Source organism: Rhinatrema bivittatum, chromosome 8, assembly GCF_901001135.1.
Source record: "Rhinatrema bivittatum chromosome 8, aRhiBiv1.1, whole genome shotgun sequence".
In the NCBI taxonomy this organism is placed as follows: Eukaryota; Metazoa; Chordata; class Amphibia; order Gymnophiona; family Rhinatrematidae; genus Rhinatrema; species Rhinatrema bivittatum.
Window position 1 is genome coordinate 53,327,637 of NC_042622.1, and position 15,139 is coordinate 53,342,775.

At 42.5% G+C, this 15,139-nt stretch overlaps 1 protein-coding gene across 6 annotated transcripts in view; it reads right to left on the reverse strand.

Moving 5' to 3' along the window:
• The window catches only part of PTPRT (protein tyrosine phosphatase receptor type T), a 1,509,925-nt gene that overhangs the window by 945,966 nt on the left and 548,820 nt on the right, over window positions 1-15,139 (reverse strand). For all 6 annotated transcript variants that reach the window (XM_029612345.1, XM_029612346.1, XM_029612344.1 and 3 more), the window contains exon 3: window positions 754-1,025. In XM_029612345.1, coding sequence (XP_029468205.1) covers window positions 754-1,025 — 272 coding nt within the window. The remainder of the gene's footprint in view (window positions 1-753; window positions 1,026-15,139) is intronic.

The window sequence follows — 15,139 nt, forward strand, 5'->3', positions numbered from 1 at the left end:
GATTGAGTGGTATTCTCTGTAGGAACAGAGTGACGCGAGTTGACGTCACTTACGTAAGGGGGTTTAAAAATGGAGGCGGGAAGTGGCAAACCGGAAGAGAAGATCGAAAAAACGCTGAGAGTAACAATGGTGGAAAACCTGAGTAAGTAGCGATGCATGTTTGGATTTTGTTAATACAGTTATTCAGAGTCTAATGAAAGTTCTTTTATGGCGCAGAATATTGCCCTTGAAGAAGGACGATCCCGTCCGAAACACCGTACAGTGTCGGGCACAGACACGGCAATGTGAAGATACATCACGTTGCTACACATTATCGGATGTACAACTTGGGCATTCACAGCATTACATACTGGAATTACAAAGTTAAGTGATATTACATTATTGAATGAGGAGAATTTCTTCGTAGAAACAGTTGAATAAGCACAGAGCACTTTAATTATTTAGCACTGAAAAAGATAAAAAAAATTGGACTGACCGATGATTAAAAATAAGGCAGAGTGAAAAAATGGTACAAGTTGCCGCACAATGATGCCTATTATGAAGGTCATGCAAGGAGTGAGTCGCCAAAAGGTGGTGTAATGTGAGCAGTGGGGGGGTTTTGCATAATTATCAGATACATTTTGACATCAATTAATTCATAACCATCACTTTTAAGATCCAACCCAAAACAGAACCAATTTGATGTGACCAATCAGTAAGAAATCTAACACAGGCCAATGGCATTTTAAATCACTCCATCCTTGCATGAAATACCTGATAAAAGTTTGGCCAGAAAGTGCTGATAGCAAGCTCAGCCTTGACCCATCCTTCAGTAATGACTCCTGACACATTCCAGATGGGATTTCCCTGTGGTCCACCGTTCACTTTCACAAAGACATTCAGTGAGCCAGGGCTGGACCGGTCCCGGCTCGATAGGTAATAGTGGAAATCGATGCAGTGAGTGTCATTTTCCTTCAGTACTGGAAGGAGTAAGTGAGCCTTCTGTCCAGATGCCCGTCCTGAGCTATTTACCATCATGAAGGATCCTGGAATAGAAAGAGAAAGGAAAGAGGTCAAATAATGGAGGAGAAAAAGAAATTTAGAAAACAAATAATCTCAGGAGCAGACAGATTAAGGGATAAGAGAAAGAAAAAGAAAAAGAACGGGGGAAGAAGGGAGAGTGAATACTGCACAAGAAATAAAGAGAAAGGAGAGAGAGAAAAATAAATAGAGAGGTAGATAGATATAGATATATATAAAGCTCTTGTGAATGTGGTTATTAGAAAATGGCTAAGCAATTTTATTTAAACCCAGATTTAATATATGAGAACTCAAGTTAATTTTTTCTTTAGCTGGAGGGAATAATAATAAGCACATAAGTGAGGTATACTGATACTGTTACTGGTAACACTGTAGAGAGAGGGAAGATTTGACATAACGTGATGTGGTGTGTTGAAACAAAATTCAATTACTGTACAGTGGGATGGAAAGCTGGAAACAAGATGTCTCTCCCTTTTCCATTAAATTCAGAACAATTTTAATGCCCTACCTAAGGTAATGTATCCAATATGTGGGGATCCAGTGGAAACTGTGAAACCTAATACTCTTCTAGCCAATTCTGCCCCTTGAGCCATACTGACCCCACCACAGGTGGTCAGAGTGAATTCTCTTCAATTGCCACTTGATGTCTATAATCACAATGCACTTGAGGGCATAGAGCTATACTTATCTTCCAGTTTGTTTTAAAATACTGTATGTTTCTTGGTAGTACCTGAATCATTTTTCAGCTTTAAGGAAGACAAAATTTCAATTTTCCCCTCCAGACTCGAGCAATGACATTATTCAGGGATAAGGAACATCCCCACCCTCTGGGTTTCTATATGGCCCCTTAATATAGCTGAGTATAATATACAAACCCCAAGGATTCCTTTCTATAAAACTGAAGCATACCACTCAAGAAATGTTTTTCAGCATGAGCTAATTCCTCCATGTTTAGGTGGTTTTTCTGTACATTCTCCAGCACCATGATGTATTTTTATGGACTGGTGGCTCTTACAAAGAGTGTTGCAAAAATCAAAATAAGGAAAAGTGGTGATAGCTGTGGACAATACCCATGAGAATTCCTTGCCCCATGAAGTCCTATACAACCTTCTGTAAGCAGTTATATGTATGCCTTTGTCTACAAGTGCTGACATCTGAAGAAGGGACCTATGTGATCTTGCAAACTTTTGTGCTGTATATATATTTTGTTGGCCCAATAAAAGTGATCACAATCTACAAAGATTCTGATTTGTTCAGGCTTGATAGCTACTAGAAGTCCGCATCAAAACAGCTGAAATATTTATAGGACTGGACAGTCATCCTCATCAACAGGGAACACTGATCATCCTACTCTGTCTTGAGAAGAAGATGAGCTTGTACCTAAATGGCTTATGTGTAAAATGCATTTAGCAATTTTGCATGTGTTGGGACTCACTAGATCCCCACATGCCAAGCTGTCCTTAGCTCCTTCTTTAGGCTAGTATTTAGTAGTTTGCAGATCATCCCCAGCAGCGTTCTGCACAGAGCTCAGCAGTGCACTATAAAAGCAGGAGCAGTGTAGCATTTTTTTTGTGGTTTCCTAGATTTAAGTTGTAGTTTTGGATTCTCCCCTGCCTTCAGGCACCACAGCTTGTTGCATGAGGGAAAGTGGTTTAGGCTTTGCTTTTAGCCGTTGAAATGGTGCCCAACTTAAGCTCCACAGCCTGTATTAGGGGAAAAGACCCTGCTCTTGCCAGTCAGTTTCTCTACAGGTCTGGGAGGGATTGCTGGACAGTAGAGAGAAGCAGCGAGTGTTTTGGGTTTTTGCATTTTGAAGATCCTGTGCCTGCCTAAGGGGTAAATCCCCCCTGCCATGGAAGGTGCTGTGATTTCTTCCGTCCATTTAAAGAAGGGGCAGCAGTAACCAGAGTCTGAGGTTTTCTGCACAGACCTTATTCTTGTGTTCTGGGAGGAATTCTTTTGGCCACCAATTCCTGCCCACTAGTATAAAGAATGGAGATTTTTGCATGTTGAACATTTTTTTTGGAGCTTCTACCTAAAGTCCCAGTCTACTATTACAGAGAAATAGATAAGGAGAACGCAGCCCAACTAGGAGCCCACTGCCTACCATTCAGGAATGTGGGGGTTTTCCTAGTCCTTGCCATCCAAACAACGACCCAAACAACGACCCAAACAACTACCGACCGATCGCCAACCTCCCCTTCATAGCCAAGATCATGGAGAAATTGGTGAACACCAGACTCTCAAACTACATTGAAGAAAACAACCTCCTATTCCCATCGCAATACGGATTTCGCAAAACACTAAGCACGGAATCCCTCCTCATCTCCTTAACAGATTACCTCATTCTAGGCCTTGACAAAGGACAAGCCTTCTTACTGATCCTACTGGACCTTTCTTCAGCTTTCGACACCGTTAACCATTACCTACTCATTAAACAGCTGGCCTCCATAGGTATCTCAGGCTCAGCACTCTCTTGGTTCATGTCCTTCCTCAGCAACAGAGGATACAAGGTAAAGTTACAGAACAAAGAATCCACACAACACCCTTCATCAGTAGGAGTCCCACAAGGCTCTTCCCTGTCTCCTACTTTATTTAACATTTACCTCTTACCGTTATGCCAACTTCTCACCGACCTCAACCTCAAACATTTCCTTTACGCTGATGATATCCAGGTCCTGATCCCCATTAAGGATTCCCTTACAAAAACGCTAGCTTACTGGAACACCTGCCTTCAAAAAATTCAACTCCTCCTCACCAACCTTAACCTAGTACTTAATTCCAGCAAAACTGAACTCCTGCTCATCACCTCTGAGAACAGCACCATCACCTCGACACAGCAAGGCACAACAACAACAATTACACAAGTAAGAGACCTAGGAGTCTTAATTGACAATCACCTGAATTTCAAAGCCATTATCAACAAAACCACTAAAGACTGTTTCTACCAACTACAAGTACTGAAACGAATTAGACCTCTTTTCCATGCCCAAGATTTCAGAACCATTCTGCAAGCTATCATATTTTCTAAATTAGACTATTGTAACACCATCCTACTTGGCCTTCCCGCTTCATACACCAAACCGCTCCAAATGGTACAAAATACAGCTGCTCGAATACTGACAAATTCTAGGAGAAGGGATCACATAACCCCCATCCTAAAAAGCCTCCATTGGCTACCCATACACTTTAGAATAATATACAAGGCCATTCTTACTACATACAAAAATATCCACCTACTGGCTCCCATCGACCTACAAATCCCTCTCCAACTACATAATTCGTCAAGACCGACAAGAGAGGCATACAAAGGATCGCTACAGGTACCACCGCCTAAATCTACCAGACACAACACGCTAAGAAATCGGGCTTTCTCCACAGCCATTCCACCAATATGGAACTCCATCCCCACAAACCTCAGACTGGAAACATGCATCTCAATCTTCAAAAAAAGACTAAAGACTTGGATATTCATACAAGCATTCCCGGACTCCAATTGATTTAGCTCATCCACGCCACTCCTTATCTCCGCCCACACTATAATCAATTATCTCCACTATCGTTTTTACATGTTTGAATTATAATCTGTCCTTTCTCTTCCTCCCCGCCAAGTTTTTAATTACCCTGTTATATGTAACTGCATTTCCTCACCACTGTTTTAGTTTATGTTTCACGACGCACCCTTGTTTTATGTGAACCAGCATGATGTGACTGCGATCTCGAATGCCGGTATATAAAAACCTGAAATAAATAAATAAATAAATAAAAATCCAAAGGTTCACTGACTCGACTAACTAAACTGAGGAAGAAGCATGTTTATAAGAAGATTAGCTGGAGAATTTTTGTTGGAATTAGATTTTAAAGTATTTTTGGTCCAGCGTTTGTGAAAGACTGTGAAGATAACTTTCAAACAACCGCGTGCGGCGGCATATACATGTGGATATGTCTGCGCGCATATTTGCTATAGCATTTTAGAATTCACACATATGATATGTGTATGTTATATAAAATGGAGCAGATTGTAAAGGAGTTACGCACGTAACCCTTAAAAAAAAACCCTGTGCGCGCCGAGCCTGTTTTGCATAGGCTCGGCAGTGCACGCAAGCCCTGGGACGCGCATATGTCCAGGGGCTTGCAAAAAGGGGCGGGGTGTGGGCGGTCTGGGGAGGTCTGGGGGGCAGGGAGGGGCGTGGCCTGAGCCTCCAGGCACAGCGACCATTTGCCACTGTGCCCGGGATCGTGGGCCGCCGTCAGCCGGCACGCATAACTACTTCATCAAAGGTAAGGGGGGGTTCTAGGTAGGGCTGGGGGGCGAGTTAGGTAGGGGAAGGGAGGGGAAGGTGCGGGGGGGGGGCAGAAGGAAGGTTCCCTCCGAGGACGCTCCGATTTCGGAACGGCCTCGGAGCGAACGGAGGCAGGCTGCGCGGCTCGGCGCACGCAAGTTGCACAATTGTGCACCCCCTTGCGCGTGCCGACCCTGGATTTTGTAACATGCGCGTGGCTGCGCGTGCATGTTATAAAATCGGGCGTAGATTTGTTTGCGCCGGGTTGCGCGAACAAATCTGCGCCCGCGCACAGGTTTTAAAATCTGCCCCAATATGTTTAAATCTACCACACAACATATGTGCATACATAGGTTTCTGCGTGAATATGTACAATACATTGGAACCACGTATATCAATAGATTGAATATGCACAATTTACTCACCTATTTTAAATATATATGTGCATACATTTTATCTATGAAAGTATGCACATATATATGCATTAAATCGGCCGATTTAAAAATATGCACATGTCGAGGAAATTAACCAGTTTACTAATTAGTCCATCAGTTTGTCCAGTTCTTCTCCAGGTGTTTGAGACCTGGTTCTTCAGCATGAACTCCCACAAGACCAGCCAGACCTCCCACCCTGTCAGTACTACACAATAAACACATTTAATATCAATTTCACCAGATAATTAACAGGTGCAAAAATACACAAGTACATTGAAAAATATATGCATGTGTGTTTTAAAATAGCAACTTATGCGTGTAACTGTTAGCCCCACCCCAGAACACTCCTACACTGCTCCTTTTTAACATGTGCATATTTGGCCCAAAAGTAAACATGCAGACATATTTTATACTTTTACAAAATATGGAATAAGCTAATAGAAGCTACTTATAAGCAAATATGCTATGTTTTTGCACATGCAACATTCTGAAAGTTCACCTGTGTGAATGGGTCTCCATCCCCGTAAACCTAGGGCCCCAGAGGGCTATCCTCCTCCTCTCCACCAGAAGAATCCTGGCAGCCTGGTGGCCCGAGGACTGTGTTTATGTATGGAGAACGAGAACTGAGAATGAGTGGCGCCAGGGACAACCATATGCCCCTACATTCCAGGAAGTCCCTGAAAGGGGTTATAAATTGATGTCCTCTCTTTAACAACAATCCATGTTATAGCAAATAATTAACCTTGGTTTCAACTAAAGTAGAGTCAGAGCTAAAGAGCAAAAATTAAATGTATTCCTATATCATTGGTGCAGCATCAACATTTTTGTTTAAGTTGATATCTTTTTGCTCTAAATTATAGCAGAAACTGCAAAATCTGAGTTTATCAGTCTATCCCAAACCAAAGCAATGGATCATCAGGCTTTCCTTGAAGCAAACGAGCACAGATTATTTACCTTCATCATTGCACAGTTGGTTAGACTAACAGAAGACCACAGATTCAACAAATGCTATAGCCTTCAGGCTGGTATCTAAATTCATCTCTTTTATAGGGGTATCCAGTCACTGAAAGTGAGTATTTAAAAAGGAGAAGAATTACCTTAAATTTTAAAAGCACGGCGCACACCAAAATCGAGAGATGCGCGCACAAGTTGGGCTTGCGTATGCCCATTGAATTTTAAAAACCTCCTAGAGGCACGCACATCTCACTTGATTTCAAAAAGGGGTGTGATCTGGGCAGGCATGGGTGTTTCAGGTGAGGCCAAGAGATGTGCATGTAAATACGCACCTAGTGCATGCCCAGCTCCACAGCCATGTAAGGTTACTCGTTATGGAGAAGGTGTAAGTTATATAAAAAAAAAAAAAAACAGCCATTTTGGGTCTGGAGTAACTGGGGGGAGTGCAGGCTATCAAACCAGGGGGGTTAGAGGACCAAGCTCTTAACTGGGCAAACTGGTGGATGAAATGGTAAAACTGGCATTGGCGTGGACGCACACCTTTTATAAAATACCCTGACTTACATGGTAGAATCAGGATTTGCACACCTAGGTGCATGCCCAGTTAAAATTAGGTGCACATATGCACGTGCTTAGACTATTTTATAACATGTGCACGCAAGTTATAAAATCGCCACATCCCTGGGTGTGCACTGACACACATGCACCAAAGTGTGCCCGCACACCAGTTTGAAAGTTACTGTCTCTGTGATTTGATCAACTACCTAAATTCAATCAGTTTTATAGTAAAGAAAGAAAACTGAAAAGTAGTAATAAAGTCAGCAGATGATAAAAATGTTGCCTATTTCAGCAGCCAGGCATAATAATTCTTAATGAAATGCAGTCCCTTTGACACTCGTACTTCAGAGATGACTGCTAAGTCACGCTACAAATGTTTTTTCCTGCTGGCCTCTTGCAGTTCACAGAAGATTGAGTTTGGACTCGCTTCACTTATTACCTATTGAAGTTGTCTGTTCTTTTTCTAATCCTCACTGCTGTGGTATGATAGACTCACAGAAGGCTGAGAAGGATTTTGATCAATTCTGCTCAGTACAGGGCCAGGGTGTAAGGTTCTATCCATGGGCAGCAGCGGCTTTCAGCACAAATCTGCTTCGCTGGAGGATTTTCTCTCTGTTTGTCAAAGGAAACAGGTGGAGGTATATTTGTTTGCTTCATACCCAGTGACTAAAGCAATCCACAGAAGATTTTGAATCACAGCAGCATTGTAAAGGCTGAGAATGACAAATGACTTCTAAAATTTGGTCACTATGAGTCAGCAGCATTAGGAACAGGAGCAGCCTGAAGGCAAATTATTTCAGAGTTTAGATAAAAGTATGAATTACAGATTAATGTTCTATTTAATTTCCTTTAATTTCAAGATTTATATTCTGTCTTTATAGCATGTGGCCACCAAGAAAAACAGAATTTACAATTAAAAACACAAAAATACCTAAAACACATATCATAATTTCTGTTTAAAAACTTCAATCCATCCCACTATATCACATCCTCAGTCATTCATTTTAAAACCCCGACTAATTCACTAACCTCCTTCCTAACTCATTTTTATGAAACATACCAACCAACCCCAGCCTTGCATCCCACTCTGGCTCCTACATAACAAACATTCAACATGCCAAAAACTCAAACCCTCATTCAAAATACTTCCATCTTACCAAAATACCCCACTATACCCCCACCCTTTTTGTCCATGCTACCTCCCACAATCAAAAAGGTGATCTAACCCAATAACATCTGGAGAAGTCAAGAATTCTATTATGCCAAACTCCATCCTAAAATTAAAAATCTAAACAATGTTTTCATTTCATCCTTCATCACCCTACAAAATAACAGAAACTTGACCCCAGCTGGCAACAGTGAATCACAGAATCCTAGTGAATGCCCAACAAAAAAAGCCAATCATATTTTCAAACACTTTCTGAAGCCTGGGTAATCCGGAATGCATCTCAGCGCTAGGGATATTAAATTCTATAATGCCGGAGCCACCACAGAAAATGCTTGAGCCCTTGATCAACTCAAGCACGCCATGTGAACCTCAGGATCAATGATTACCCACAGTTTACATAGGATCAGTTTTAAAAACAGGTTTTTCTTGTGGAGCATAAGAGATTAGCATATTTACCAAAACCCTCCAAATCACTTTAGATCCACCATATTCTGGAGATCTGGAGAGTGAGTCACAATATACCTAGCAGAGATTACAATAAAAACACACACACACACACACATATATTAGGGGTGTGCATTTGTTTGCAACGTATTGGCAATCCACAACGTATAGGGTCATATTCGTTGTATTCGTTGCATCGCGAAACGTATTGTGATTTCCCACGAATACAACGAATCTTCACCGAATTATTCGGCCATCTAAAGGAGCAAATTTAAACAAAACCCCCACCCTCAAAGACTTGCCATAAGTCCCTGGTGGTCCAGCTGGAGTCCGGGAGCGATCTCCTGCACTCGGGCCGTCGGCTGCCAGTAATCAAAAAGGCGCCGATAGCCTTTGCCCTTACTATGTCACACACTTTTGTTCTGTTACACACTTTGTTAGTCTCTGTAATTATATGGCTCCTCTGCATCTCACCATGCCACTTCCCATGCTTCCTGACTTCCAGGCATATCGAGAGAAAAAAGTGGTTTCCTGTGCCTCTGTCTCACCATAAACGACAAACAGGACCAGGCAGCAGGAGCAGCAGCAGCATTTGAATGATGTCACCTCCTGCTGCCGGCTCGGGCGAGGGATCTACCTGTGATGCAGCGGATCGGGCAGGGGTTTGGGTGACCTCTGCCCAATCCGATAACTAAATCCGAGTTGGCAAGCCTCCTTTAGTGGCTCCTATGCCGCGGGCGGTCTGCCGGCCTTTCTACTTCAACCGCTTTGCTGCTCCTGCTGCCTGCTCACACGAAGAGGAGGGGGAATCCTGACTAAGAAGCTGCACCAGGGAGTGGGAGCAGGAAGAGCTTGGAGAGGGCTAAGAGGTTGGAAGTGACTGGATGAGAAGGTGGGGGAAGGGAATGGGGAGCGGGCAGGAAGAAAGTAGCAAAGCATAGGAAGGAGTGAGAGGAGGGGAGGACAGAGCCTATAGAGGAAGGGAGGGGGGATGAAGGGGAAATAAAAACCTGAAATAGTGACTCACTAACGAGGGGGGGGGGGAAGAATCTCTAGAGGGACAGGGATGGGGGAAGAACTGAGGTAATATGAGAAGGGGGTAAAATCTAGAGGGAGGGAGGGAAGGGGATGAAAAGTGGGAGAAAGAGCCAGATAGTAAGGGGAAAGTGGAGGAAGAGCTGATTCACAGGCCGCTACAGTACTGTTAGCTTGCTCTTGGACGTGCGTTTTCCCTTACCCCTTATTCAGTAAGGGGAGGAAAACGCGAGTCCAACCCGCAGCACCTATTAGGTATGCGCGCGGGATACAAAAAGTAAAATGTGCAGCCAAGCCGCACATTTTACTTTCAGAAATTAGCGCTGACCCAAAGGTTGACGCTAATTTCTTCCGGCACCGGGAAAGTGCACAGAAAAGCAGTAAAAACTGCTTTTCTGTGCACCTTCTGACTTAATATCAAGGCGATATTAAGTCGGAGGTCCCAAAGAGTAAAAAAAGTAAAAAAAAAAATTTTGAATTTGGCCCTAGCGCCTCCTTTCCCCCGTTTTTACCGCACCACCTAATTTGAATACTGCATCGCGCGCACCGGCGAGGGGCCAGTGCGCGCGCCGGGAGAGCGGGCGTTCGTCTGCTCTCCCGCGGACTTTACCGAATCGGCCTGATAGTGAGGGAAGGGGATGAGCAGTGAGATAAAGAGCTTAGGTAGTGAGGCTGCAGGTCAACCAGTAGATCCCATCCCATCCACTGGTAGCCTAAGCAGAGAAGAGGCTGCAGGTTGGCAGTGGACCCCATCTCACCAGCAGTCAAACTGGAGTGGAGGTCACTTTGTTATCCCAACCTAAAGGAGGCAAAAGTGTTGAGGTGGGCCCAAGGCTGCCAGGGGAGCAAGTGGAAGAAAGAAAATGAAGATCGTGTGTGTGAGAGAGCATGTGTGTGTATATGTTTGAGAGGGAGTGCTTATGTGTGTATGAGAAAGGGAGTGCATGTGTGTGTGTGTGAGACAGAAGGACAATGTGAAAGAGGTAGCATGAATGTGTGGAAGTGTAAGAGCAAGAAAGAGCATCTGTCTATGTGAGAGGGAGCATGTGTATATGTGTGCGTGTGTGTGTGCACGCTCATACATGTGCAAGAGAGGAACTGTATGCATCTGAGAGAGGAATGGGTATGAGTATCCATGAGAGAAAGAAAGTGTGTGTGCATATATGACAGAGAGAGAGAGGAGAAAATCTATGTGCCCTTCCTCCACAACTAATCCACAACAGTCTCAAGGTGACTGGAAACTATAAGCTCCCAGGTATGAAGAGCAAGATATTTTAGGGTAGATTTTAAAATCCCTGCGCATGTAAATCCCAGGGTTATACGCGTGGCCGGGCTTTACGCGTGCCGGGTGAATTTTTAAATGAGCCCGGCCACGCACGTAAACCCTGGTACACAAATAAGTGCCGGGCTCTGAAATGGGGGCAGGCTGGGGGGGTGTTCTGGGTGGGGAGGGAAGAGGCAGGGCAGGATGGAGGCCAGCAGGGACAGTGGCCATTAGTAGCTGTCCTGGGGAAGCATGCGCCGGCAGCCACCCAGCGTGCTTAAATTACTTCTGCTCTGTAGGAGCAGCAAGTAATAAAATAAAAAAATTCCAGCCAGGTAGGTTAGATTTAGGAAGTGGAGAGGAGAAGGGAAGGGAAAGGAAGGTTAGGCAGGGGGTTAACGAAGTTCCCTCCCAGTCCGCTCCTTAATTGGAACTGAGGAAGCCCGGATTCCATCACCGTGCGGAGTTTGTAAAAGTCCCCCCCCCCCCCTTGTGTGTGCCGCATGCACATGTGCGTGGCCACACGATTTTATAACATGCACACACCAGCGTGCGCATGTTATAAAATCGGCGTGTCCATGTGTGCGCGCCGTGAAGCGGGTGCACATGGATGCGTGTGCGCACATATTAAAATCTACCCCTTTATTTTTATCCTTATTAGTTTTAAATTTTGGGTGTTATTTGATGTCTGCTTTTTTGAAATATTTTACTGGTGTTTGGGAAATTTAGAAAACAATTTATATGAGTTTTTATTTATTTGATGTTTATTCTTCAGCTGTCTTGAAATATTTATTTTCATTATTAATATGGTTTTACTATTATGATTGATGTTTTACATTTCTTGATTTTATTGTTTTGTGACAAATAGTTATGTTTCTGTTGTTGCACTATATTCAGTGTGCCTTGTTGCAGTTTCCAGTACAGTTTTTGTCTGCAAATTTGTATTTATACTTTTTGGTTTCTTTTTATTCTGTGATAGTCTTTATATTTAGTGATGGACTGTCTGTGTTCTGCATGTGTGACTGAGGTGAGGTATTCTGCTGACATGTAGCTTCTGTGTAGGGATGTAGAGCAGCCTGGCTTTATCTGTTTTCCTAATAGGAGATGTATTGGTATTTTAGGAACTGATGTAATTTGCACCATTACTTTTTTATAGGTAAGATTGCTATTGTTTGAGTGCTGGCAGTTAATGCTGATTTGGTATGGGAGGCTTTCTGAGGGGTCAAGCCCAAATCCAAAATGCATTACAATAGGCCTAATACCATATGGGTATTTTTGCAGAGTTTTATGGTTGGCACCACAGCAGTGCATGAAAATATAATATACAGGTTGTTGTAAGTGATATTTTTACCTCAGAAGACTATATTCAGAACATTCTTTTTAATGTAAAATCTATTATAAATGCATACTTTTTTTTTTATTCTTTATTTATTGTTTAGATAGTTACAACAAATAAAATAATATGAGATTGTCAGGTTTGACTGTAACAAAATAAATCAGAAACAATTACATAAAGCAATACCCAGTCTAACCTTCCTATCATCAATTACAATATCATAAGGAAAAAAGAAGTGAAATTCTGGTATAATTGAACGATATAAAATAAGGAAAACAAGCATTATCTACATCCTTTCTTTTCTCTATACTGGTCATTAATTTTCAAGAAGGTTTTTAAGATCAATTGGGTCTGAAAATAAATAATTACAACCATTCAGTCTTACACTGCATTTGCATGGATACCTCAATTTAAAACAGCCTCCTTTTTCTAATACTTTCTCCCTATATCGAAGGAAATGTTTCCTACGAATTTGTGTAACTTTAATGAGGTCGGGAAAAATTCAGACCTTCTGGCCATAAAAAGTATTTGTTCTATTTCTGAAAAAGGACCTCATGATGTTATCTTTGTCTGTTGAAAAAGCTAGTTGAACCAACAGAGTTCCCCTTGTTTTTATATCTAACTCATCTTGAGATTTCTGAAGTAAATCTGATATGTCTATGGATCTACTAACATTCTCTAATCCTTTATCACTTAATTCCTTTTGTTCTTGTCTTACCTCATTTCTCTTATCCCCTAAGTAAAATGCCCTTATTATGACTGGTAGCCATTTCTCAGATATTTTTAATGTTTGTAGTAGATAATTCCTAAATAATTCCATAGGATTTATCTTCTTTATAATAGGAAAATTATTAACTCTTATATTTAACGATCTTACCATATTTTCCAAATTTTCCAATCTTTTACTTACATCTTCACCTACCACAATCTGTTTATTTTGAATTTTTTCTACCTTAGTAACTTTTTTCTCTATTTTATCTACTACCACTTTTTGCTTTTCTAATTCAGCTGCATTTAATACCGAGGAATTAGAGGTTCTCATCACTACCTCAGTCAATTTGTTTATAGATGAATCTAACTTCACCAGACAATTTCATAGACTTTCCATAGTTATGTTATTTAGTTAACAATAAAGTATCAGATTTTATAACCATTTCTATATTTTCTTGTCTATCTTTTGATGGGTTACTTACTTTAGGTGTACTTGATTAAATGGGAAACTCAGTTGGGCTCTTAGATATATTCAAACAGTCATTTTCACACGACTTATACTCTATTACATGCAAATCATTAAGCTGACCTTTATTTTTACCCTGTAACTCCAAAGGACTTAATACACCCTCCTAACTAACCCCTGGTTTCTCTTGGGTCAATAAACCCTCTCTCTCCCAGGGGGTGATGGTGGAGCCGGTGCCCCAGGGCTCAAAGATATTTCATTGACCTGAGGAGAAGCTCCTCGTTCTAGTGCTTCTCCTAAAGCGGTCTGCCCTATAGGGAAATTTTGAGGATCTAGCCAATCCAATACTGTTTTTTGTCCCACTTCTACTAGTGCCACCTCACTAGGAGGCCTTAATTTAGCCTTCCTTTTTGTATGTGGCATTTTTAAGGAAATATATAAATTAGCACTAGTATTGATATTTGTAATGCTCTATAATAGAAATACAATAAACCAACAATTATCACTTCTGAGGAGCCTGGGAGAGAGGCAAAAAGAAATAAAGAAAAAATTCTAAGCATTAAATATACACCTTAAGTTCAAGGTATCCAAGCGAATTCCCAGCATAAGCCCAGCGAAGGCCCAGCGAAGATCGGCAAAGCCCTGCTTATCCGCGCACCCCTTAAGCGCACGAGGCTTTAGCAGCGCACCAGCTCTGCTGCGCGCCACAGCAAGCTGAAATTTATGAAATTTAAAGATGGCCGGCGCCATCTTTAAAAATGACACGGGCCATCCAGTGCTCCTACCATGTGACAGGGGCCGGCCAATGGCACAGATACCCTGTCACATTGTAAGGGCAAAGGGCCATCGGCGCCATTTTTATTAGTGGCAGCCGACAGCCCGAGAGCAGGAGATCGCTCCCGGGACCCCCATTGGACCACCAGGTAATTTTAAAATGTTTGGGGGAGGGGGAAGCTAAGGGAGCAGTTTTAAAGGGTCGGGGTGGGTTGTTTTTTTTTATCGGCTCAGGCGCAGCATATAAAAAAAACCCGATCGGACAGCACGAAGGAAAATTCACATCCCTAGTAGGCAGCAAGCTGAAATGTATGTGTCCAAGTCTGGGTCCCGCCTCCTCTAGGAAACGCCCTCCTTAGACAGGAAATCAAAGCGGCAGGTGGAGAGACAAACCGTTGGGGCAAGCCACCGCTTACCCCTGGAGACTGCTGTAATCAAGTAATAGGGAAACCACTGGTCCTCTCCTCCCGACTCCATAAATGCATACTTTTTAATTGTGTGTGCGTGCATGCGTGTGTGGGTGGGTTTTTAAAGTTTGCCTATGACATCTAAGAACCTTGCAGTGGCGATTGGTTCCAGAGGAGAGGGGGGTGGACCCGGGTAAGGAGGAATGTCAGACTTTAAATTTTAGATTACTGGAGGGAGATGAATAAACTGGAAGCTGGGGAGGGAGGGGGGACAGCACAGTAATT